We start from the raw sequence: 27,492 nt of genomic DNA, 5'->3' as shown, positions 1-27,492 counted from the left end.
ATCCATTGAGCACATTGGTATATACCTTTAGTTTATCCTGCTGTTGGGAAGAGGTTATATTACTTCAATTAGGGAGTTCTGAGGTGCAATAGAGCTAAAGCTAATTCAGTGCCATGTTGTGCGGCACATGGTGAATTCCTGAGAATAGGGAACCAACCACTGAACTGGTTAAGAAGGGACAAAATAGTATGGAATGGAAATGCAGAATGTCAAAATTTCTGTGCTAATCAGCATTAGAGTACAGGCCATGAGTGTCTACCACACTATAGTCTGGGCCAAGTAGGGAGAATCAGCTGTTGTAAGAACACCAAAATATGAAAGAATTTTAGAAAGAAATTCATTTGTTCATTCAGCAAAGGAGAAATCTGGAAGAAATTAGCTCCCTTTTTCTGTAAGGCTTATGCCATACAGGTTCATAGAAATCTCAACTATTCAGTTAAGGAGTTTTGCGAAGTTTCCAAAATCCATTATGGGAATCCAAATCACAAGCATTGAGTGAACCCCAAACAAGACCTGAATAAGATCCAAGTTTTCCTGCAGTCATATGATTTGCTTGGAGGGTTCCTAAAATTAGCCTGACCTCTAAAGTAAGGTATGGAATAGACAATTTCTAGACAAAAACTAAGTTCAAAAAACTCTAATAAATAACAAATACTATTTTTCCTTAAGATTCCAAAAGTAGTATATCATATTTATATATATGCAATGCTATATGTGAATAGAAAGATGTGGTTATATGTGCACATATTTATACATTCATACACAAATACATACATAAATGTATGTATATAGATAGATACATATATACATATATGTGTATATATTGAGCTATCTTTGTGATATAGAAATATAATAAGCTTTCCCAACCAGCATAAAAAGCAAAGCATAGATAAACCAACATCCTACTATAATTTGTATTTTTTTGGAAATGTTGGCTAAGAAATGTAAGATATAAACATTAAGAAAAGGGAAATAAAATTAACTCTCTTTCCAGATGACATGACTCAAAAATAAAAAAGACAGAAGAAACTAGATACTCAATACCCTCAAGATAGTATCAAACAAAACATGAAGTAGAAAAGGTAATTGTTTTTATGTTCCAGACATTATGTTTAAATATCTGTATATTTACCTTAAAAAGATACAAACAGGTTATTATTAATATAAGTAGTCATCATATTTTACAGAAAAGAGTATTAAATAACTGAAGAAATATTTATTTTCATACTTGGAACATGCCAAAATAAGAAAAAAATAACAACACTCCCCAATTAGTTTACAGGTTCAATTCTATAAGTGACTCAATCTACCAAATTATTACTTAATAGAAGTAAATACAATAATAACAAAATTCATTTGAAGACACAAAAGTTTCATGATTTCAATGGGAAAAATAAATTTTAAAGCCTTAAACTGATCTTGAACTACTTTATCAATAAATACACAATAAAGCTCATCAGTGTTTTTTAAAATAGAAATACATTTTGATGAAATGAAAAAAAAGGCACAAAACAGTTAAAATAGTTCAGTGTTTAATAAATGCAAGAATACAAATGTTGATCATAAAAGAGGCTGAAGAGGTTGGGGGAGATCATGGGAAACTTTGTCTAGAGTGTTGTCTAGTAACAATTGAAGAGATCACTGACCTGAGCATTCTCTCTCAGTGGAAGTTCTGAAAGGATTCCAGAGGCAGAGGGGGCTTTCAAGGTATGAATTCAGGGGTGAAGTCATATAACAGAATGAAGAGGTTTCTGGGGCGTATTAGAAAATTCCAAAGTATAACATGATGAGAAATGAAAAGATAACAGAAAAAAATATAAAACAGCAAAAAGTGATGGAATAAAAGGAAAACAATATTTCAAGAATATTTTTAAACCAGCATCTTATGATATATACCACAGTAAGATATAAATAGGTGATTTAAACAACCAAAAAAAGGTCATTTTATTTTTTAAATGGACTCAAATTGAAAGTGCTATATTTCATAACTATGACTAAGAGTAATCAATAACGAGAGGTGATAGAGCAGATCATAAAAAAGAAAAAAATTTCAATTATATAAAACTAATTGCAAATTGTTATATAAAAATAATAGTAGAAATGAAAATTATTCATATTCTGAAATCTGCTGTAAATTTTTAAAAAAACAATCAAATTTTTGAAGGGTTCAGAAAAATAGTAATATTAATATACTTAAAAATATACATACTTTTTAAAATTCAAATTTTATTTAATTTTGACTTCTGAATTCTCTGCTTTCCTTTTCCTCTCCCCTGCCATTGAAAAGATTAAAAAAACCCTCTAAAATATGTATATTCATGAAAAAAAAACAAATTAGCCACATTTTTTTCAAAAAAGAAAGCAAAGAAAATATGCTTCAATGTACAATCTGAGCCCTTAAATTCTTTGTCTGGAGTTAGGAAACTAATACACTTTGATGGGATTATGAATTGATTGAATTCTTTTGAAAAACAAGATAGACAGTTATAAGCAAAGTGATTAAGCTATTTTTACACTTTGTTCTAGGGATATTACTCCTTGGACTCAATGAGGTAAATTCATACATACACACTCATAATATATTTGTATACTAACAAAAAAATTAATACAAAGAAAAACTTTTTTTCCCATTAGAGCTATCCAAAGTGGAATTTGCTACTGTGGATTTTCTTTTTTTTTTTTAATCACTTCGAGTAGAGACCAGATGATCACATCTTGGTAATATTGTAAATAAAATTCATAACCATGAATTGGTTGGTCTAGAAGGTCTCTAATATTTCTTCTATTTCTTTGTTTCTAATATTCTATCAATTTATCATTCTATCCAGTATATGTTTGTTACTTTTATTCCATCCCTTCATCACCAGAGATATTTTAATGGAGAGGAAGCATTTCTATTTTTCTTTCCTTGTATGATCCCTGATCCCAGTCTCCAAGGAAGAAAAGTTTGGCTCTTATTCTTATCATAAGAGATACCAGTGGCATTATCCTTCTTATAATCACATGTTTAACTGCTTTTTCCCCTTGAGTATTGATTTTTTTTTTCTCAAATGAAGAGATCCTGGGGGAAATTTGGTTTTCATCTATTTCCTTGGGACCCAAAGACCTTTGAAAGAAGAAATAAAAACTCCTCTTCAACTTATACTGGGAAATTCATGGCTTATATAATGTTGCTGCTATTCATGTTTTTGCCAGTTGACAAAATCCCCAAATGTCTTTAATATAGATGTAGCTAACAACCACATTCTGTAAAAGTGGAGCCAATGAAATGCAAGGTGACATATTTTGTGGAAATCACCATGTAAATAACTCTTAAAGTATAAAAGATGGAAGACAAAACTCCAGTCAGAGAACCTAGGCTTCTATGCCCGCAAATATCAGGTAAGTAACTAAAGTTCTACTGCTTTACCTAAGAGGTTTGAAATCACATGAAACTGTGAAACAAAAAAGAAAAGTAATGACAAATTTGTGTGGTAAAGAATTAGGAATTTTATTAAGATAAAAGAAAGAAAAAAAAAACTCTGAGGTTTCACTTTGTTCCATGCAAATCGAGAAATATAAAGAAAAAGGTGGAGATGGTCAAACATTGGACTCTGAGAAGATCAGCGTATTGATGTATTATTAACAAACCTATAATGTGGTACAACCAATCTGATTTCAACTTGTAATTGTGACAGGGTGGGGGGGAAATCACAAAACTGCTAATTCCTCTACCAATCTAACTGCTGGATCCATGATCAGAGAAGTCAAAAAAAAAGAAACAAACATTGAATATTTGACAAAACATTCACAGATGCATTCTTTTTTCATAATAATGATGTTCTTACCCATTTTGGAATAGGTTTAAAAGTAATATGTAGATGTAATTAAGTATTAATTCACAATAATTATAAATATAAAAATTCAGAGAAAGGCAAGTTTTGTACAAATTGATGCAGGATGGTAAAACCATGCTCATGAAAACATTAGATAAAATAATAATAGCAATATAATTTTAAAAGGATAATGGAAGCTAAACCTTGAATAACTGAAAAATTACTGAAGGTCTTTGAGAAGAAATAAGGAAAAATATATCACTCTTGTAGCAGAGAGGCAGAGTACTAATATTTTTATGCATAGTCAGGTGAGTTTTCTGTACTAGATGACTTTGCTTCAATACTTTTTTTTGTCAAAAAGTAGAGTTCAAACACATGAGGATGGATGGGAAATAATTGTAATGTAAAGATAAACGGCATCAATAATTTTAAGAGCATCTGATTTCTCTCCTCAGAAAATCTTGGAAGAAGAATTGATAATAACAACTGTTAGGAAACTTTAGAAAGCTGCCTGAATGTATATTGCTATTGATCAAAATAATGATTATATAATGAAGTCATGTAATGATAATAGAATTAATAGCCAACACATATAGATATGTTCCAAACTTTGTGGATCAGATTTTAAGTTCAAAGGATGACATTTCTAAGACATGTATCAGTGTGAAAATTATGGAAGTGTTACCTTAGTAATACTACAAATTCTTCAATGCAATTCATTATGGTCTTACCGTCTGGCTATAAATAAATCATAGAAGATTATATGCTGAAATTCTCAGTAATGAAGATTTAAAATAACAGATACTTGATGTCTCTGATAAATGCAAGCTCAACTTAGTGATTTTTGTATATCTTTATGTGTAAATGCACCTTAATATATCACTTTAATTTAGTTAATTAATTTAACTAAGAAATTAAAATTTAAAAAGTAATACAAGGATGGATATGTCATCTCACACAAGGGATTAATTCCTGCAATAATACAGATCTTAATCCATCAATGATTGTTCATCCTGTGCAGCTGTTCATATCCACCCAGTATCTTACCAGAAAGAGTCCACCTAAAATGCTGGTTCTTTCCTTGAGTAGTCATGGTCTTAAATTCTTGAAATAGCACATAGACTATCACTACATTTCCTTTATTCTCTCTCTAGGGCTGACATCTTTTTTCTTGGTCCTGCACTTATTTGACAGATTTTTTACACTCATTCTGCTCTATAATTCCTTGCTTGCAACATTCTGTGGCCTTCATAAACCCATTATATACCTGTCAGTGGTCTGAGTACTATTCAACTTAATTTTTTCTTATTATGTCATCCATTTATGTACAACAAATAAGTAATCCATTGTGAAGACCGTGTATTTTTAAATCAGCGGGAGTCAGGAATTCAGGTTAGGGGAAAATCGTCAGTCTTTATTCTCAGTGAAGAAGGATCAGAGGTGGAAGATAATCGGCGATAGCAATGTGTGCAGCTGAGTCAAGAAGCTAGCTAGATCAGCAGCCACACGACCAGCAGCTAGGAGAATGGAACCCAGGCCCAATCTCTCCCAGCTTCTCTTCCTGTCTCTCTCTCTGCCTCCACCCACCAAAATCGTCATTTCCTATACAACACATCAGGACTTGCACAGAGAGTGGGCAGGGACCATTCTTTATCCAATCATGTATCTTAATAGAGTATAGCCCAATTACTATTTAGCCTCAGGTACTTGGGACCTCAGTGCATCAACTCAAACCTCAGCCCATTACAACCCATTTCAGATTTTTGCTACCCCCAAAGTTTTGCAATTAATATGTTAATATATGTTGAATTTTCCTTTCATTTTAAAAATATTATTCTTCCTCAACTATATGTGAAAATAATTTAAAACATTTTTTAAATTTCATGTTCTAAATTCTATGCTTCTCTCCCTCTAGCCCACCTTCCATGAAAGGACAAGCAATCTGATAGAAGTTACATATGTACATTTTACAATGATTTTGGGCTACATGGATTTCACAAGATGACTCTGCCAAGAGTACACATTTGTCTTTATAGTTTTTAGAAGAATTTGACTTAGGTCTTAAAGCAGTATACCCTTTAAACCCCTGAAGTATCTGTAGATCAGAATGGAAAGAGTATATTCCTAGATTAAGTTTTGACTGAAATCATAAGACTTTTCTTGAATCAACAAATATGAGTCAACTTCTATTTTGCCTAATAAGAATTTTTTTTCATTCCTGCAGAATATCACCCCAACTCTCAAAGGATGATGACTACAGAGAATCATTCTATAGTAACTGAGTTTATTATCATGGGATTAAGTGACCATCCAGAACTCCAACTTCCCCTCTTCATCTTGTTCTTAGAAATCTACATTGTCTCCATGGTTGGGAATTTAGTACTGATTTTATTGATCAGAATTAGTTCTCAGCTTCACACCCCCATGTACTATTTTCTTAGTAACTTGTCCTTCGTAGACCTCTGTTACTCCTCTGTCATTATCCCCAAAATGTTGGTGAATTTTGTATCAAAGAAAAACATCATCTCCTACTCAGGGTGCTTAACCCAGTTCTTTTTCTACTGTGCTTTTGCTGTTTCTGAGTGCTACATGCTGACAGCTATGGCCTATGACCGTTATGTTGCCATCTGTAGCCCCCTGCTTTATTATAACACCATGTCCCAAAGAGTCTGCTTCCTGTTGGTGTCAGGGGTATATACAATGGGCACTTTTTCAGGTCTGATTCAAACAGCCTGCTTGGCCAGACTGCTATTCTGTGGGGACAATGTTATCAACAATTACTTCTGTGACATCCTTCCCCTCCTGAAGCTCTCCTGCTCTAGCACTTACATCAACGAGCTTCTGATGATGTTTCTGGTTGGATTCAATTCATTGGTGACTACAGTACCCATTTTTATCTCTTATGCTTTTATTTTTTCCAGCATCCTCAGTATCCGTACTGCAAAGGGGAGATCTAAAGCCTTCAGTACCTGTGGCTCCCATCTAGCAGGTGTTATCATCTTTTATGGGTCCATTATTTTCATGTATTATAAGCCAGCTTCTAGTTACAATGTAATCCAAGAAAAGGTGGCTTCAGTGATTTATACTATGGTTATCCCAATGCTGAATCCCCTGATCTACAGTCTAAGGAACAAGGATGTGAAAGACTCATTGAAGAAAGTCACAAAAGGTTAGGTATTTCCCTGAATGAAGCAGTAATCAACAAAATTAAAGTTTATCATTAATTTCTATTTTTCTTCCCAATTCTACTTCAGAAAAGGGCCTCTCTTTTGAAAATAGACATCAAGGAAACTGTGATTTTCATGTCCTGTTACTCTTTTCATCTGATTTTGTATGCCTTTGCAGCCTGGCTGCCCAGGGCTCATATGTGATTAAACTGCCTAGACAGCACTATCTACATATCTTAACAAAACATCCCATTCACATTAGTCCTCCAATTCCTCACTCCTCTATCCAAATGCAGCTTTCATTTGCAAAAGCTGCTAAAAAGGCTCTTATCTTAATTCCTCAGTACATTTCATTCTGAAATGAAACCTAAAACATCACTTTTTGCTTAGTTGGTAATTTTTAGTAATGGTTTACTCTATTCTGTGTATAAGGAGGTGAATTAATAATAATGAATACATGTCTTTCAAAATTTCTTTTTATTGTTATTATTTTGAAAAAATAAAAAATTATTTCCTATTACAGTAAGGAGCCATTATACAATTTTATGATTATATAATTCTAGAAGATAAATATAATGAGTAGGAAAGTTTCCTTCCAAACATCTTTATAACATTCTTTCTCTTTCCAACCCATAATGCTACAAATCCCCTTCTTTTAGCAGACCAATAGACTTTCATTATGACTGCAAAGCAAAACATTTCATTTCAGCATAATGGCCATTCCTGGCTAATTTCAAACAGTGGGTATTTTGCTAAGAAATAAAAATTTCAAGGAAAATTATAAAAAAATAGAAGTTACCACAGACAAAAAAAAAAGAAGAAGAAAATAAACAAATATCTGTGCTGCATAAGTAGTTACTTAGCCACAGATAGTCCATCATACATTTTCTTGTCCAGCCCAGGCAGTGGAGAAGACAGGTAAGTATAGAATGGGGAAGCATCTAGAAGTATAAATCCATTTAGAGGGAAAGGAACTTTCAATTGATGTTCATTTTCACATTTTCAAAATAGACTGAAAAAGTTAAGATATCCCTTGAACTGTGACCATAAGAAACAAATTTGCAAACGACAAAGAACCAAATGTAGACTAAACAATGAAATCCTAAATAAGGAGTGGGTCAATAAATGAACCATACAAATTGTTAATAATTATTCGAAAGAAAAGGATAATGATGAAATGAAGATAACATCTCTGGAAGTTAAACTGAGCCTTGGGGGAAAAGTCACATCTCCATATATATACATTAATAAAATATTAAGAGACAATCCATAAAATGAATTTGAATTTTAAAAAATTAGAAAACCAACAAGAAAAACTAAAATAATTAAAATTGAAGACAAAAAACTTAGAAAAGAAATAAGTAACTTGAAAAAATACATAGAAAAATTAAAGAAAATTAAAAGCTGATTCTGATGAAAGAGAAGAGGTCAGAAACAAAAATAAATAAAATAGCAAATAAGCAAAATAAAATCACAATAAAATCAGAAGATATTAAAAAAAATAATCTAAGCATATTATGGCTAATTATAAGCTGACACACTGTGAATATAAAAGAAATAAAGGAATACTTTCAAAAACATGAATATTTAAACTATTAGAAGACCAGAAAGAAATTTTAAATAAGCCACGCTCAGAAACATAAATAAGTTGTAAAAGAATTGCCAAAAAGAAGAAAACATTTCCTGGAGTTATAGATCTACAAATGAATTCTATAGAACCTTAAAAGAACACTTAACAACTATACTTCACAAATTATTCCCCCCAAATACTGAAAAACTCTACCAGATCCTTTTTTGAGACAAATATAGTTCTAATACTTAAACTACAATGATATGGAAAGAAAAATATGGAAATTAAAGGTCAAAATCATTTAATGACTATTAATTCAAAAGTTTTAGACTTTTTAGAGTTGTATTGAGCAAAATAACTCATCACTGAAATCATTCATCATGATTAGGTAATATTTATATTAGGGGTGCAAGGATAATAGAGTCCTTAGAAAATTAGAAAAAAATCAACATAACTAATCATATTGAAACCAAAACATTCAAAGCCACAAGACCACCTCTATGTATACAGGAAAAACACACCTTACTGTACTAAATATTCAACAAAGAAGTATAGGGAGATGTGTGTATGTGTGTGCAATAAGTGAAATGAAATCAATTCACTATGCTACATGCAAAAGTCAACCTGATAGGGGGAAATCTTTTGTACCAACTGCTCTGTATATGAAGTTTTTCTCTACATCGATTGGTCTACAGACAAGAAATTGTGTTTCCATTTATTGTATTTTGTTGTTTTTTTATAAAAACTAATTTATGTTGATTGATATTGAGGAGATGTTAACCAATACTGCAAAGGACAAAGAATAAAACAATCTCTATTCACAATAAACTTAAAATTTAATTTGTACATATACAAATTTACATTTGTATAAACCTGTATACACAGATTCCTGAGTTCCATAGTAAAGCTATCTTTTTCTCCTTCAGGATTCTAGATGTCCCCATAAGAAATGAAGATTATGTAATACCATTGGTTCAAGCCCTCTACAACAGTTCTTTCTTGCCCCATTTAGTTTTATTTTAGAAATCTCTTTTTTATAAAGTGATACCATAAAAAGAGTTGATACAAAACATCCCAAATAATCTCAAAGTTTGTGATCATTTTTTCACAAATTTATACAAAATCTGGGGAAAAAAGAGATCAAGTTTAGCAAGGCAAAAGTATAATTCATAGTCCTTACTTCCTGGAAATTCATTTTCTTAAGAGGCACTAAAGAAATTCCACTCCAGTACAGTGAATCCATATCTAGTCTCTCCTTGGCCAATGATACAGATACTGTTAATATTCTCTATTATATAGGATACTGGGAGTAGTGCTATGCTGAGACATTAAGAATATAATGGGAAATCCAAAATCACTGGAAGCTTTCAAGATTCTCTTATAAGTAAAGATATATTGGTGAAAAAGAGCTCTATAGAGGTGAGAGCAAAAGCTTTTCTTTCATCTAGGCAGTTCCTCCTTAAGGGTTTGTTGGAACACTCACTGAAATCCCTCAGTGGCAGTTAACTTGATACTTTAATATATTACACAAAGAGTGATGAAATGTTTTAGATAGTTAGACTTTCCTGTCTATCATCATTTTACTTAGTCTAATGTGTTTTCAAAGAGCTTTATTCATATAGTCTAAAGCCTGTAGTTGAAATGAGCTGATTGAACATCTTAACACTTTCTTTAAGTGGAGTAGGTGATATGATTGAATAAATATCAAGCAATACATAAATATTTACATATGGAATAAATACAAAGTTATAAAATATAAATATATACAAAACCTAACAAAAGGTTTGTTTGGTAAGAAGGTACTAAATATTGGAGGAATTAGCAGATATTTCATGCTGATAGTGTTTGGACCACATTTTAAAAGAGGTAAATGTATTCTATGCAGATAGTGTTTGGCCACATTTCTAAAGAGGTAAATGCATTCTATGAGATGGAAGAAAAGAGGGAATGCATTTCAGGTTAGAGGAAGATCAGTTCAAAGACATAGAGATGGATGGCAGAGTGTTTGTGTGAGAAAATTTTGGACTAAATTTCAGAGTATGGGAGGAAGAATATGTTCATTGAAGCTGCTAATATCACTTGGATTAGTTGTGTTGAGCTTCAAAGGCTAAAAAGTGGAAAGTCACTGGATTCAAGTGAGTAGGATAATCACATAATCAAATTTGTGTTGAAGGAAAATTATTATACAAAGTGAAAATACAGTCATTTAAATTGGGAGGGAGACAGGAGAAAATTAGGAGATCAAAAAGGATGAGATATAATGTGACACTTGGACTGAGTTTTAAGAAAGCTAAGGATTTTAAAAAGGAAAAATTAGGAATGGTAACATTCAAGAAATGAAGAATAGCATATGTGAAAACATCTCATGAGAAATGAGATATTGTGTTTGAATGAATAAAAGCAAGCAGGTTCATTTGAGTGAACCATATATTGAGTTAATGAAAGGAACTGTACAAATCCAGAAAGGATGGTTAGAGTTAGATTGTGAGTGACTCAATGTGATAGAGAGGAGTGCTTGTTTATCCTAAAAATTAAAGAAAACCAATGGATTTTTTTGAACATTTTAGTGACACATTCATATATGTGCTTTATGAATATCATTTTAGCAGCTATGTGGAAGAGGGATTGGAGTGGGAAGAAATTTAAGGAAGACAAATTGATTTGGGAACTGATGTATACCCAACAAAAAACAAAATCTTATCTAGGATGATGACTATATAAATAGAAAGGGGATGTATAAGAAAGATGTTGTGAAAATGTCAATGACAAGATCTGGTCACTGTTTAAATATGGAAAGTTGAAATGACACAAAAATAGCAAGTCTAGTTGATTAGACGTATGGTAGACCCCTAGACTAAAACAGGGAAATCTCTGTTTTTGCTGAAAAAAAATGCATTCTGTTTTAGTTCTTGCTTACTTTGATATGCCTATATCCAGATTTAAATCTCTAGTAGCCAGATGATGATTATAGATTTGGTTTCCAAACAGGACTGGAAATATATGTATATTGTGTATATATCCATCTATTTCTTTATATAGAACATTTTATACACACACACACACACACATATATTTGTAGATATGCAATATATGATGATATACTGTAAACTAGATATTGGGGGAATCAGCATCTCATGCTAAATTACATTAGTTATATTATATAGGGTTATGTTACACTATGTATTAATATTGTGTTGTATCATGTTGATGAGATTAGATTCAGGAAATCAAAATGATGAGATTACGGTTCTTGGTGGTCAGGGAGTTAAATGATGAGGTTAGTGGCAAGTTCGGGGTTCAGAGAACCAAATGAAGAGGTTTGGCTCTCTTAAATACCCTTTGGGATTCAGCACACGGTAGGGAGTTGTGGGAACCCCCTTTTGGCAGCACAGAGGTCCTTCATAAAGGAATTTACAAACTCAAAAAGCAAGACTGATAAAAATAAGTTTATTATTGGCATTGGGAAGTCAGCCTTTGCTGTGCATGAATAGAAAGACTGAATTCCTTAGTCCTGGCAGGGAAGTAAAGTTTCTAGTAGAGAGATCCCATCAGAGAGGTATAAAGTCTTGTTAGGGAAATAGGTGAAGATAAAGAGAGGGTAACTCTAAAAGAGAATATTATTTCAGTAGGCAGAGGTTTCCTTGGCATAACATGGCATAGCATGGCATGGCATGTTAGGTCCTCTGCAAGGACTGAGTTTAAAATTGGCACATTTTATAATAGAAATCTTGGCTAGAAGCTGGGGATTTTGCTCTTGATGGGGACTGAGTTGCTTGAGCTGGAATTTGAATAGAATTGAATGAGGGTCTCTAGTTTTGATCTTTAATTCATAGCTTAATCAGTAGTGAGTGTTATCAATGGATGTGGTGCCCGTTTCTCAGGATCTTTTACAGAGGCCAGAATTCAAGGAGAATCTGTGCTTCAAGGAGTTTTAGAGAGGATTTTGGGGCTCCCCTCATCAATGTCATATGTTATATTCCATATTATATTATTATATCACATATATGATTATGAAATACATGTCTCATATATGTTCTTATATGCATGTTCTCTTATATATTATATCTTACATCATATCACAAATAATATAATATTATCATAGTTGAAATAGTTGGTTATAGAGGGCCAGGAGGTAAGAATCTATTCTAGGTTTTGAATTTTACAGTAACTTGGTTCATCAAAACTCCCTTATTGAAATAGCAGATACTGCTTTTCAATATAAAAAATCAATAATCTAGCAACTGAAGCAAAATGCAAACACTACTCTTTGGATTAAAGTTAAACCTTTGAATTTAGGACGACAGGAAAAAGAGTGCACAATAGAGACTAAAGGCATTTGAGGGAAAGATACTTAAGACAATGGTATGGTAAACTTTTACCTGTCTAATTAACCAAGATCCATATTTAATCATTTATATCTCAGTAGATCTTGTTTGTTAGAGAAAACTATAGGAACTTCAAAGAGTATACTTTGTATCAAGTCTATGAGCATTTGAGGTATATATATTTGCCTCTCTGATCAGTAAACTTTGAAGAGTCCATAATCCGGACTTCTCTGCCTGGCCCTGGTAAAGTCACACCCTATATCTCACTACAGGAGCTAGACTCCAACAGTTGGTGATAAGTTTACTAAGACAAAGGGTGTAGAGAAGAGAAAAGGGATCATATTATTACCTTGAAGTACAACTACAATTAAGAAACAGAATGTGAATTAAGATACTGTTAATGAGATTGAGGAGGATCATTTAGAAAAATAAAAGAATTAAAAAACAAACTTATTGTTCCTTTTTAATGCAGGAAGAGAGAATGATCAAAGGTTTTAAATGCTAAAGGCATGTCAAGAAGAATGAGGTCTAACAATTCCTTCTATTTGGCAATTAGGAAACATTGGTATCTATAGAGGAAGTAATTTCAGTTGCATGATGTAATCAGAAACCAAATTGTGGAATGGAGGGAGGGATATTAGAGGTGAATAAGAGGAAATGGAGTGAAAGCAAAATGATATTACTGGGAATTTATATTGAGAGCAAGAATAAATAAAAGATAATAGCTTGAGATGATGGTAGAGACAAATGAAGATTTCTTAAAGACATGGAAGACCTGGCGAGCAAGGAAGAAGAATTTCCATTATGTTTGCTTTGTACAAAGTGCTTTTATCAGATATAGATAACAGAAAAATGATATGATTGAAAAAATAATCTGCCTATTAAATGAATGACTAGATAAGATATTTAAAATCAGAATCTTTTGACCATGTTATAAAGGACAAGTATATTTGAAAAGGATAAGCATAGAGTCAGTTAGAGTGTATGTTTTCAGAAAATATTCTGGCCAGGCCAGTTTGACTGAGAAAGCAGAGCTTTGGGGGAAGGAAATAATGAGAAAAATAAGTTATAATACAATCCTAATATTGGTTATAAAAGAGCATCAAAGACCTAGCATTTCCTTATAAAGTTCCAGTCATTCTTTGAAGAGGAATCAAATACCTTCATGAAAAGGGGGGAATAGGAAATTCCTAAAAGAGTTGCTAGAAGTTTACCACTAGGTAGGAGACATTAAAGAGAGAGAAGTGACATGGATTTTCCTATTTTACAATATTCCCCAGGACTGTTCTTTGGAAAGGAAGCAATTATGCCTGAGTGTAAACATTAAGGACAAACAAATCATAGTTATCTTAAATTATGCTTATTGCTAATAGGTTAGAAAATGTTTCATATTTGATGATATTCTTAAGGGCATCCTTAACAACCTTGTTCCCCAGACTGTAGATCAGAGAGTTCAACATTAGGATTACTGTGGCATAAAACACTGAGGCCACTTTGCCTTGATCCATATGGTTCCTGGACTCTGGCTTAAAATATATGAAAATGATGAAGCTGTAGAAGATCTTCACAGCTACTAGGTGAGAGCCACAGGTATTGAAAGTTTTGAACTTGCAGAGCTCATACAGAGGATGCTATAGAGGATCAAAACATAAGATGCTAAGATAATCATAGTGGGTACCATTACAGTGATGACACCAGTACATGTCACTAGGAGTTCATTGATATAAGTACTAGAGCAGGAGAGCAAGGATGTCACAGAAATAATGCTTAATGAAATTGGCCCTAAAGAAGGATAATCTGGACAAACAGCTTGTTTCTATAAGACCCACAAAAGTTGCCATTATATATACCTCTGACACTATCAGATAGCAGACTTTCTGGGACATGGTGACAATATAAAGCAGTGGGTTAGCGATGGCAGCATAACAATCATAAGCCATGACTGTCAAGATATAACACTCAGAAATCACAAAGACACTGAAGAAGAATTGTCAAGCATCCTGTGTAGGAGATGATATTCTTCTCTGATACAAAGTTCACCAACATTTTGGGGGTAATTACAGAGGAGTAGCAAAGATCTATGAAGGACAAATTACTAAGCAAATAGTACATGCAAGTATGAAGCTTAGAATTGTACCTAATTAGCAAGATCAAGCTAAGATTCCCCACCATGGAGACAATATAGATTCTCAGGAATAAAAGAAAGAGTGGAAGTTGTAGTTCTGGCTGGTCACTTGAGCCCATAAGAATAAATTGAATCACTGAAGAGTAATTGTTTGAATCCATTTTCACTGCATATCAGGATAGAAATCTGTAAGGATAGAGAAGAATAATGAACCTCCATACAATAGGTTCCTTCAAGGCAAAGATTGTCTTTTGTATGTCTATCTGTGATATTTAATAAATCTTTGATGACTGACTGTGCTTGACTTATGGGAAAATAGATAACTGGATTGGTAAAATGGCTAGATGCATTTGTGACATGAAAACAACGCAATATTACTATAGCATAAAAATGACAAACATGGGAAATTTTGAGAATATTGGGAAATATATGAACTGGTATATAGAATCAAGAAAACATTATGCATAATGGCTACAATATTAAAAATAGAAAGATCCATAACAGAAACAAAGATGAAATTTACTTAATCATAATGGCCAAGCTTCTAGAGAAGAGTTAAAAGAAATATGCTTCTCTATCATATCATTGAAGAGGGTACTGGGTAGTTAATACTATACTGCCTAAAATGTATCATGATACCATAGTTGTTGTTCTTGTTTTTTCTAAACATCTAGTGTTTCTGTTTCTTTTGAAAATATTTTTTCAAAATGACTAGTTCCTGGGTGGACATAGAGAAAAAAAAAGGAAGGTAATGAAAAACTTAAAGATAATAAAAAACAAATTAAAAATAAATACTTGTTGATCTATAGACTAATAAAGATGATATTGATGAGCTAAAGTTAATATTATTTTTGTCATCTACACAACTATTTTCAAGAGCCTTAAGAATTTGTAAGTTTGAAAGCAGCAAGTTTAAGTTCAATTTTGGAAATACAAAGTCAATCAGAGGAAAATGAAAATATAAATAAAAGAAAGATTTTATCTACAGGAATGAAAAGGCAAAGAAGTGTGCGTTTTGGTTGCACATATCCCAAAATAATATCCCAACAAAAAGGTCACATACAACTATCTGTTCATAGGCTTTTACAGTCTTCAGTAATAACATTAGTAGCTTTCCCTATGACTTGCTAATGCTGTTATCTAATTTTATGTTGGATTTTAGACTTGGTAATATATCAGTGAACATCACACAGATATTCCTAAATATTTTAAGTAAATTTTTTTCACATTTTAGGCAATCTAAAATTCCATATCAAATTCAGCAAACAGGAAGTTGATTCCTGTGACAACAGGAGTCTTCACTTTCTATTGATTATTTTATTGGTTTGTTGGAAGATTATTGGTAAGTGAGGCATCATTTTCAATCAAAAAATCAACCAGAAATGAAGTTGTTCCTGTCAAAAATTTTATATATTATGAGAATCAGATTTGCAACAAAACAAGTTGAATATTTTATGAAGCAAACTCCTTGTGTAAATATATGATTTAATATATTTTTTTTCCCTTTGTAGATGATTAGGCCTGGGACTCCTGAGACATTGTCCAAGTAAGTGTTCTCCAGAAGTCCATAGCCTGATTTGAACTGCCTTACGTTGGTTGTACTTCAGTATTCAGTGTCAAGATATCTGGATATTGAGACTCAATGGTATTTCCCAGAAAAAAGAGTTCTAGATTTTGAATCAAAAGATTCAAATTCTGGCATTTACCTTTACTTCCTGTATGACTGTAAATATATTACTTCACTTATCTAGGCCTGATTTCCTCATATGAAAAATGAAAAGTAATCTTATTTTTATTTTGTGCTCAATATTGGGGATATAATGCAATGAAACAGAACTGGTCACCTCAGAAAAACCACAAGGAAGGAAATATGTATAGGAAGTGGGTAATGGAGTCCAAAAGGAAAAGGATCATCAAATCAAACCTCGAACTCTTTAATTAAAATAAGCAGAATTTATGGGGATATTAGATGCTCCCTCCTTGCTCGTTGAACAGAGTCCTTGGGAGATTTTCTGGGTTCAATTTGGGGGAAGAGGAAAAAACTAAGAAGAAATTTATCTACAACATAGATAGATATTAGAACTCATTGTGGGATGAGAGGCATGGACTTATGGGGGAGAGAACATGACTTATGAGAAATAAAATACAGATTCTCGGAAGGGAGACTTCCCATGTTTAGTATATGCACCATAAGGAAAAGAACAAAGGGTGAACCTAGTATGGATTCCATACTAAATTTCATAAAATCTTAGTCATATCTTGACAGGGCAGGGACATTCATTTGGGAAGATACATTTGTTGTTATTATTCTACAATTACATTTCATCTCAAACATCATATGGAAAAAATACATGCACAATTTGGACAATCACTTAAGGCTTCTTGGGAACAAAAATATAGTTGCTTAGCTTGTTTCCTCTGGTTTCAAATAATGCAAATATATCACACATTTATTTCCTCAGCAAATACTAACAAATATCCAAACCAGCTAAGAGAGTGCTGAAAGGACACTAGAAAACCAGATCTTCCTCACTTCCTCCCTCACTATGAGAGGGAAACAAGGAAAATAATCCTGAAGTCCTTTCCCAACTGTGGATTTTGATGATTTTCTGCATTTTTTTTTTTTCATTTTGACTCTCTAATTGGTCTACTCAGCACAAGTGAAAATGGCTTTTTATTATTTGCGAATGCTTAGATCCTAAGGAGTTGAAGGGGGGATAGAAGCTCCCCTGGGATATCTTTATTCTCACATAGGTCACACTCTCCAGGGAAGAGGAAATTAGCCTACATGTCTTTGCCTCTCAGATTTTAAGGTCTTATTGGAATCTCAGTTGGTTAGAATCAGAGCCAACTCCTTCTCCCCAGGTGCTAGGGATGGGATGCATTACTCAGACTCTTAGACTTTTGAAATTGGAAAGGGACTCAGTAGCCATTTAATATTACTTGTATATAGAAAAAAAATACTTCTAAAAGTGAACTTTTAGCGTTTGCATAAAAATAGCCAGTGAGAGGGAATACAACATGTCCCTAAAGCAGCCTAACGTGGCTTCAGTTACCTCTATTTGTTAGGAAATTTTTTCTTATGTTACATAGGCAGGGACTGAAGGGTGTCTTTCCCCCTTCTTGAAATAGTTCTTTCTGTGTGATAGTGAAGAGCTAGATTGGAATGCACAGTCACCTTGAAATGATTCTTTGGGTACTAAGACATGTTCTCTGCTGTAAGTTGTCCTACTCACAAAAGGTCCTAGACTGTATGAAAGATCAAAGTAGTATTTCTAGTTTCTGTACATCCTATACTTTTTCTAAGAAGCAGATAAAATCAACTCATTTTTGACCTTTTCACTCAAACTATGAAAAGATCCTTTTAATAGTTCTCAACTAGGCCTTTGGAAGTAATCATTGCTCTTTCCTAGAAGAATTCTTGGTCATTTAGAGAATTAAGGATTTTCTACTTGATATCAAGGAAACAAATAACAAATTTTTAGACATGAGATACAATGGGGGCTTTACAGCATTCTTCAAGGATGTGAAGTTTTATTATATGTAAGAAGGATTAAACTTGCCTGCCTTCAAAAAAGCAGAAATGGGAAGTTGCTTAGAATTTGATTTAGGCTTGCTGCAAAGAAAAACAATTCAAATAATTAGAGGTTTCAAAAAGTGCAATGGATTGTTTCAGGAGTTAATGAACTGATATCACCCTCCCTTTCAGTCTGTCACTAGATCCTTTCTTTCTTGTGATTGTAAAGATAATATACAAAGGAGTTTTTGGACTAGTGTAAACGAGTTAAGAAAAATTGTTTCTGATATGCCTTCCAAATCTGAGGTTCTGTGCCAAATCAAAATTGTAGACATTCTCTAATTGGAAAAATGCCAGTTGTTTCTCCAAGCATAATCTACAAAAGTATAAGAGCTCAGATTAATTATTGTAATTCAGAGGATGGACTTTTGTTTGTTTATGCTGTCAGTTAAACCCTGATGTGTTATAGATATCACCTGAATGCAAGAGTCTGCTGAAGTGAAAGAATCCAATCCCAGTTTAGAATTATGAAAAGAAATATAACAGCTTGGAAAATCTCCTGCTTTTTGAGGGAAAATTAATACCCTGATGGAAGCCTTCCCTAACCCTCTTAATTTCATTGCCTTCCCTCTACCAATTATTTCCTATTTATTCTGTATATAGTTGTTTCCCTTAATAGATGATAAGCTACTTTGGAGCATGAGCTGTTCCCTCCCCCCCTTTTTTTTTATCCCTAGCACTTAGCATAGTACTTGGTACATGATAGGTACTGAAAAATGTCTATTGGTAATTGATTGATTTCCTTGATATTCATTTTTACACTGTACACTAGTTCTGCATGCACACACAATCACAATTACAAAGACATACTCAAATATATGCATGCGTATATATGAAATGAAGATTTGGAACTGTCTTATTTGTGACACCATGAATTGCAGAAAAGACATACTTATGTCTAGAATGAAAATAAAAATATGGGAAAATATCTCTATATGTAAGGCAGGGGGCATGTTTTACTAAATTAGCCTCTCTACCTACCCATCTGCCAGATGAAATACCTGCTCAGCTAAAATTGGTGACAGTTGAGTGGATAGTGGATAAAATGCTGGACATATAATCACGAAGTCAAGAAGACCTAAGTTCAAATCCTGCTTCACACACTTACTAGCTGTGTGAATTGTAAATCACCTACTGTCTACTTGGATCAATTTTCTCATCTGAAAATGGGATGTTATTTACCTACCTCCCAGGGTTATTTTGACAGATGTCAAATATTGCCAGAGACAATATTTGTAAAGTGCTTTACAAACTTTAAAATATTATATAAATGCTGGATATTAATGATGATGATGATGATGATGATGATGATGATGATGATAGAGGTTCAAGATGCTCTTCTGGAATAGTTTCACGAATCTGGTCTCCATAAGCCAGATGGATGGTTGATGAAACTCTTGGAGATGAAATATCAGGGCAGATCGGCTTTAGATTATACTATGGAAGCCTGCTCTATATTTGGATTTTCTACATGGCACTTTCTATCTTATCCCTGTTCTTTGCACATGTAGGTCCCCTAATCCACATCCATCCTCACTTCCTCTTTTTGAACTTCCTAATTTTTTCTTATATTGAATTCTAAAACATAACATAAATTTAGCTTTTTTTTCTGGGTAATCTATAATCCTTAAATATTTTCTAAGCATTCTATTTTAAGACCTATTCTTTTTTGTTTTTTATTTATAGAGGAAGTGTTGTTCCACAGTTCCCTTTTAATGTCCTGACCCAGTTTTCCAATTGTCCTATTTAGTTACTCTGCCTCAGGTTATAACCTTTCCCTCTTAATGTTTGATGAGATAAAGGTTTTATGTCTTTAGGCTATAATCATTCCTTCTTAATATTTGACAGGATAAAGGTTTATCCATTTTAGACATTATTAGAATATCAGTAACCTCTCCAGTGCCTCCCTCCATTTTGACAGATTTTTATGCCCTGAGACATGGTCAATTTTTTTGGGGGGAAAAAAAGAGTATCATATGCAGCGAGAAAGTCATATGATCCTTTACATTTCCATTCAACATATGCCAGAATCTTTAATATCTAATAATATTTCTAACATTCTGCTCAAGTCCTTAATGTTTTTACTTCTTAAATTAGATTTATCTAGGTCTGAAGAAAAGATACATTACAGCATTCAATTTTTAGCTAGATTTTGTATTTCTCTTAGAGGTAACTGATTTTACATTTAAGTGTATAAATGCAATGCCATTTGATTCATATATATTAAATAGTTAAACTAATTCATTTTCTGTGCTACTTTTCAGCATAGTGTAATTTCCCTCTATTTTGATCATGTTTTTTGTTTTGTTTTCTGGTTTGTTAGTCTGGTGATTCAAATACCATTCCCTCTTTATACTATTTGTTGTAGTTCCTTTCTTCTCTACTGATAGAAAAGTAAGCGAAACTCAGTATTCTAATCCTCTATGGGGATTTTTGTCCTTGTAAAAAGGAGACAAATCAGGAGACAATTGCTGAATGATTTTCTACTTCACACCCTTCCCTACTCATTTACCTTCCAAAATTACAAAATAGAATGGACAAAAGGAAGAAACAAGAAGGAAAAAATAGTATTCACTAAGTCTCTCTGATATGTTGGACATTGAGCTCAGAGCTTTAAAATACCTCATTTGTGCTTCAAAACTACTCTGTGAAGTTGATACTATTTTTATTTTCATTATACAGATGGGCAAACTCACGCAGACAGAGGTTAAAAAAATTTCCTACCTTCCCATAGCTAGTAAGTGCTAAGCCTGGATTAAAATTCAGATCTTTATTTTAAGATAAGCACTCTTTCAACTACTCTGTCTAGTTACCTCTAAAAAGCAGGAGATGGGATTAAGTATTAAAACAAGTACAAAGAATTATCTACTCCTTTTTTTTTTTACTTATGAAGCATTTCATTTCAATATAGTTGAAATTTGGAAGCAGCTAGATATTGGCTATGCTCCTGGTTTTCCTTTAAAAACTAAGACACTCTCAAGGAAGAAATGAACACAAGAGACAAAAATGAACAACGTAAGCCTTGGTAGTTGAAAAAATACCCCATTTGGTGCAGTTGTGAACTTGCTCTTCACTTCTTGAAGAAAGGGGTTTATCTCTCCTTACCATGCATTGTTTGTGGCATCATAAAGAGTGACTCATTTAGAAATAGGAAATATCCCCTCAGGCATTAACATACAGTAGAGAATCTAGGTGTAGGGAAGAGCAGTGAGGACAATTGGAAAAGATAGAGGACATTATGACTGCAGCATCAGAAACAAAAGTTGTCTTGGCTATATGGGTTCCCTAAGTAAATACTACTCTCATAGTATAATCTATATATATTCTCACTTTTCCCAAAGACATGGTATGTATTTGTGGCAGAATATACCCCAGGTTATAGAAAAAATGTGTGTTGCTTTTGTTCAAACTAGACAATTTCAAATAATGGCTTTTGCTAGTGGTTTGTGCCCATTGACTTATAATTAAAGGTAAGTGAATCATTGAGGAAACATGAACATTAACTTTAAGAGTGACAACCCACAGGGTACCTTTAACCTGGGGTAATAATCCTGAGGAAGAATCCAAACTATGAGGGAAGATGGGGAGTGGGGAATCTCCTTAATGTTAAATAAGGGAATGATACAGATATAGTGAGTTGCAAAAGAAGGAGGGAGATCAGAAAGTGTTAACTTTGCCTTTTGGACAAAAATTAGGGAGAAAAATGCAAAATAATGACTGCATAGATGGGAAGACATGATATCATACATTGATCTCTGGGAAATTGCCAGAAAGGGAAAGATAAAAATAAGTTGGATTTTTGGGAAAAAGTAAATGGTTATAGGAACAAGAATGAAAGGTAAGCAAGTTAGTGACCTAGTAGATGAGGAGAAAATAAAACTTTACTCTGGAAAACATAAATAGGATAATAGATCAATTTTGGAAGGATAAGGACTAATAGAAAAGTTATTTGAGGACAGATAGAGCACTTCTGAAAAAGACATGATTGTTCAAAGAATAATCTGGAAGTTGTTTCCCTTGTTAAATAAAAAAGCATTTTTTCTCTCTTTTTTTTTCCTGAGATATCAAAAATAAATTTTTATTTCTTGTGTCTCAGAAATACATATATTTTTGTTTCTATTAGATTTTTCTGGAATGACTATTATTTTAAATAAGTTTTTCTAATGAGACCACTCATCATATCAACTACAAATATCTTTTTTTATATCCAGAAATTCAGTCTTCCAGGTAATTTTTTTAAAAATCATGGTTGTTTCTTTGTAATTCTTAGCAATGGTCCTTCATCAAAAATATCTGTTTCACTTTTAAATTTGCCAGATTATATTTGAAAATGATGACTTTCTGGTCAAATGACTAGTTTTCCTGATTGTTATGCTGTTAAATTAATAAGCACTCATTAAAATATCCCTAGGAAAAGTAAGGAATCAATAAAAATTGCTCAACCTACCCACATGTTCCACTTTTCAGTGATGTATTGTTAACAATAAGCTTCATGAAACTGAACACATCTATTCATTTAGAAATTAATGCATTTATTTCCTATCAATCTTTAGTTATCACAAGTTCATCAGCATAAAAGATAGGTTAATTAAAACCTATTCTAGTCATGTGAAAAGGTGCCATAAAGATTAGAGAAATGCAAATTAAGACAATTTTGAGGTACCACTACACAGCTATCAGATTGTCTGAGATGACAGGAAAAAACAATGATGTATATTGGAGGGAATGTGGGAAAACTGGGACACTAATACATTGTTGGTGCAGTTGTGAATAAATTCAACCATTCTGGAGAGTAATTTGGAACTATACCTAAAAGGCTACCAAACTGTGCATTCTCTTTGATCTAGCAGTGTTTCTACTGGACTTATATCCCAAAGAGATTTTAAAGGAGGGAAAGGGACCACATGTGTAAAAATGTTTGTAATAGCCCTTTTTGTATTATCAAGAAATTGGAAACTGAGTAGATGCCCATTGAAGAATGGTTGTTATTGGAATACTTTTGTTCTATAAGAAATGATCAACAGGATGATTTCAGAAAGGCCTGGAGAGATTTACAAGGACTGATGGTAAGTAAGATGAACAGAACCAGGAGATTATGGTACACGGGAACAGCAGTTATACAATGATCAATTCTTATGGTCGTGGCATTTCTCAACAATGAGATGATTCAGACCAGTTCCAATGACCCTGTGATGAAGAGAGCCATCTATACCCAGAGAGAGGACTGTAGGAATTGAATGTGGATTACAACATAGCATTCTAACTCTTTTTGTTATTGTTTGTTATGGGCCAGAACTTGAAACAAGGTACTAAGTGGAATTGATGAGACAATGGTTATCTAGTTTAGCATGGTTCAATATGATTGATTTAATCTTCTAACAAATATGGTTTGCTAGTGATATAATGCTTAGTTTATACTCAGTGTAGAGCATATAAGCTGGGACTCAGGAAGCCTTCAGAGGTAGAGGCAGAGAAGACAAAGAACTGAAGGCAGGAGCTTAAGCTCTCAGAACCAAGGGGAGAAATTCAATTTGATCTTCGATCTTCCTGGTGTCTGGCCTGGCCTCCTGCATTTCCCCCACTACAACCAAGGCCTGACTGAAAGGCTCTCCAGAAAGCTGCCCAGCATCAAGCAAAGACTGAACTGAAATGAAGGCTGCCCCAGAGACCCCAAGAAAACTGAATGAAAAGAACATTACAGTTGTTTGCTTGCATTTTATTTTCTTTTTCATTTTTTTATTTTTTATATATTGATATATGATTGATTTTATGGGGAACACCTTAACTGACCTTGAACTACTTTATCACTAAATACATGATAAAGCTCATTAGTATTTTTTAAAATAGAAATACAACTTGATGAAATGGGGGGAAAAGGCACAAAGCAGTTAAAATAACCTAGTATTTCATAAATGCAAGAACACAAATGATGATCATAAAAGGAGGCTGAAGAGGTTGGGGAAGATCATGAGAAAGTTTGTCTAGAGTACAATCTAGTAACAAATGAAGAGATGATTGATCTGACCATTCTCTCTAAGTGGAAGTTCTGATAGGATTCCAGAGGTAGAGAGTACTTTCAAGATGTAAATCCAGGGGTGAAGAGAACTCTGGTGCAAAACAGAAAATTCCAAAGTCTAACATGGTAAGAAATGAAAAGATAGCAGAAAAAAGATAAAAGCACAAAAAAGTGATGAAATAAAAGGAAAACAACATTCCAAAAATATTTTTAAACCAGCATCTTATGCTATATATACAATAAGCTACAAATAGATGATTTTAAGCAACAATAAAAAAAAGGTCATTTTATTTTTTAAAATGGATTCAACTTCAAAGTGAAATATTTCATAACTATAATTAAGGGTAATCAATAACCATAAGGTGATATAGTAGATTATAAAAAAGAAAAGAGACAATTTCAATTATATAAAACTAAAAAGCTTTTACATAAACCTAAACAATAATGGCAGAATAGATGATAAACTGTTGAACTATAAGAATATTGCATCGGATATCTAATAAAATATATATATATTTATTTTTTGTAAAACATATGGAAATATATAACATTTAATTCAATGTTCAGAGAACATGAACAACATTTTCTTAGAGATAGTCACAAATTGTAAATGATTATAAATGTTATATTTATATATTATGTATGTAAAAATAATAATAGGAACGAAAATTATTCATATTCTGAAATTTGCTGCAATTTTTAAAAAAAATCATAAAGTTTTGAAGGGGTTCAGAAAGGTAGGAACATTAATATACTTTTTAATATTCAAATTTTACTTAATTTTGATTTCTGAATTCCCTATGTTCTTTCCTCCCCTGCCATTGAAAAGGTTTAAAAAAATGGCTAAAATATATAGATTCATGCAAAAAGTCCTCCAATTAGTCATGGTTTTTTAAAAAAGAAAGCAAAAAAAAAATATGCTTTAATGTCTTAAGTTCTTTGTTTGGAGTTAGGAAACTAATATACTGTTGATGGGATTATGAATTGATTGAATTCTTTTGGAAAACAAGATGGACAGTTACAAGGAAAGTGATTAAGCTATTTTTACACCTTGTTCTAGATATCTCACTCCTTGGACTCAATGAGGTAAATTCATACACACATATTCACTCACTTACACACACACACACACACACACACTCACACTCATAATATATATTATATAATAACAAAAAAAAAAAAGAATCCAAAGAAAAACTTTTTCCCATTAGAGCTATCCAAAGTGGAATTTGCTACTGTGATTTTTTTTAAAATCACTTTGAGACCAGATGATCACATCTTGGCAATATTGTAAATAAAATTCATAACCACAAATTGGTTGGTCTAGAAGGTCTTTAATATTTCTTCTATTTCTTTGTTTCTAATATTCCATCAATTTATCATTCTATCATGTATATGTTTGTTACTTTTATTCCATCCCTTCATCACCAGAGACATTTTAATGGAGAGGAAGCATTTCTATTTTTCTCTCCTTGCATGATCCCTGATCCCAATCTTCAAGGAAGAAAAGTTTGGCTCTTATTCTTATCACAAGAAATACCAGTGGCATCATCCTTCATATAATCACATGTTTAACTGCTTCTTCCCCTTAAGTATTGATTTTTTTATTAAATGAAGAGATCCTGAGGGAAATTTGCTTTTCATTTATTTCCTTGGGACCCAAAGACCTCTGAAAGAAGAAATAAAAACTCCTCTTCAACTTATACTGGGAAATTCATGGCTTATAATGTTGCTATTCATGTTTTGCCAGTTGACAAAATCCCCAAATGTCTTTAATATAGATATAGCTAAGAACCACATTCTGTAAAATCAGGGCCAGTAAAATACAAGATAACATTCTATGGAAATTACCATGTGAATAATTCTTAAAGTATAAAAGATGGATAATAAAACTTCAATCAGACTATGCCCACAAATATTTGGTAAGTAATTAAAGTTCTGCTGATTTACCTAAGAGGTTTGAAATCAAATGAAATTGTGAAACAAAAGTGAAAAGTAATGACACAAACTTGTGTGTTAAAGAATTAGGAGTTTTATTAAGTTGAAAGTTCAATATAATTTTATTGTGTGAATGTGGAGCTGAAAACAATCATGATGCTATGAAGCAAGAGGAGAATGATAAGAGATATGACTTCTAAGATTTCTTATAATTCATTGATTCTATTATTTTATCCTTCTATGATATATGTGTTTGATACCTTAATTCCATCCCTTCTTCACCAGAGAATTATTTGACTGAAGGGGGATAATTACTGTTCTTCTTTGCTTTCATGATTCCTGTTTTCTACTTCCATCCTCATCAATATCATCATAGGTAACATTTATATAGCCCTTACTATGTGGAAATTCTATCTTATAGATGTTTCAAGAACACTTGAATTACTTAGTGTATTAGATACGGAGTCAAGAAGTTCTAAATCTATATACTGCCTGAAATAGTTGGGCGACCAGGGATAAGTCTTTTCATTTTTGTGAGCCTTAAGTTTTCCTTGTGCTAAATAGAGCTATACAATGGATTTATTTTGAGGATGTACTCAAGTACTATAAAAATGTCACCTCCTAGAATTGATAAGTGTCTGAGGATGGATTTCAATTCAGTTCCTCTGGGCTTCAGGCAAAGTGCTCTATCCATTATTACATCTAGCTTACTCATGAGATAGAGAATGATGATGAATTAAAAGACATGGTGAATAGAGAAATGAGAAATGATCCAAAAAAATATATAGAAAAATAAGAAAGGAAAAACAGACCATTTGGAATATATAAATTCAAAAACATTACCATAAATAAGTGAAAAAAGTTAGAAAAATATTTGCAAAATATGCCTGATATACAAAATATTCAATGAGTTGACATAAATATATTACACTAAAAGATGTTCCCTAATAAGTAAGTGA

The 27,492-nt window shown here is 32.6% G+C and overlaps 1 protein-coding gene and 1 pseudogene across 1 annotated transcript; one reads left to right on the top strand and one right to left on the bottom strand.

Annotated features, from left to right (window-relative positions):
• Positions 1–5,706: 5,706 nt before the first annotated feature.
• LOC100920033 (olfactory receptor 8D1-like) lies at positions 5,707–7,444 on the top strand. The gene has a single exon (XM_031957223.1). It carries the CDS (start codon positions 6,063–6,065, stop codon positions 6,987–6,989), a length of 927 nt encoding a protein of 308 aa, XP_031813083.1. The 5' UTR covers positions 5,707–6,062; the 3' UTR covers positions 6,990–7,444.
• Positions 7,445–13,358: 5,914 nt separating this feature from the next.
• LOC100920295 lies at positions 13,359–15,691 on the bottom strand (annotated as a pseudogene).
• Positions 15,692–27,492: the final 11,801 nt, after the last annotated feature.

This window comes from Sarcophilus harrisii, chromosome 3, assembly GCF_902635505.1.
Source record: "Sarcophilus harrisii chromosome 3, mSarHar1.11, whole genome shotgun sequence".
In the NCBI taxonomy this organism is placed as follows: domain Eukaryota; kingdom Metazoa; phylum Chordata; class Mammalia; order Dasyuromorphia; family Dasyuridae; genus Sarcophilus; species Sarcophilus harrisii.
This window is presented reverse-complemented; position numbering and strand designations above follow the sequence as displayed.

Excerpts from the sequence above, each read along its gene's own strand:
- LOC100920033 (XM_031957223.1), top strand. The coding sequence starts at position 6,063 with ATGATGACTACAGAGAATCATTCTATAGTAACTGAGTTTATTATCATG.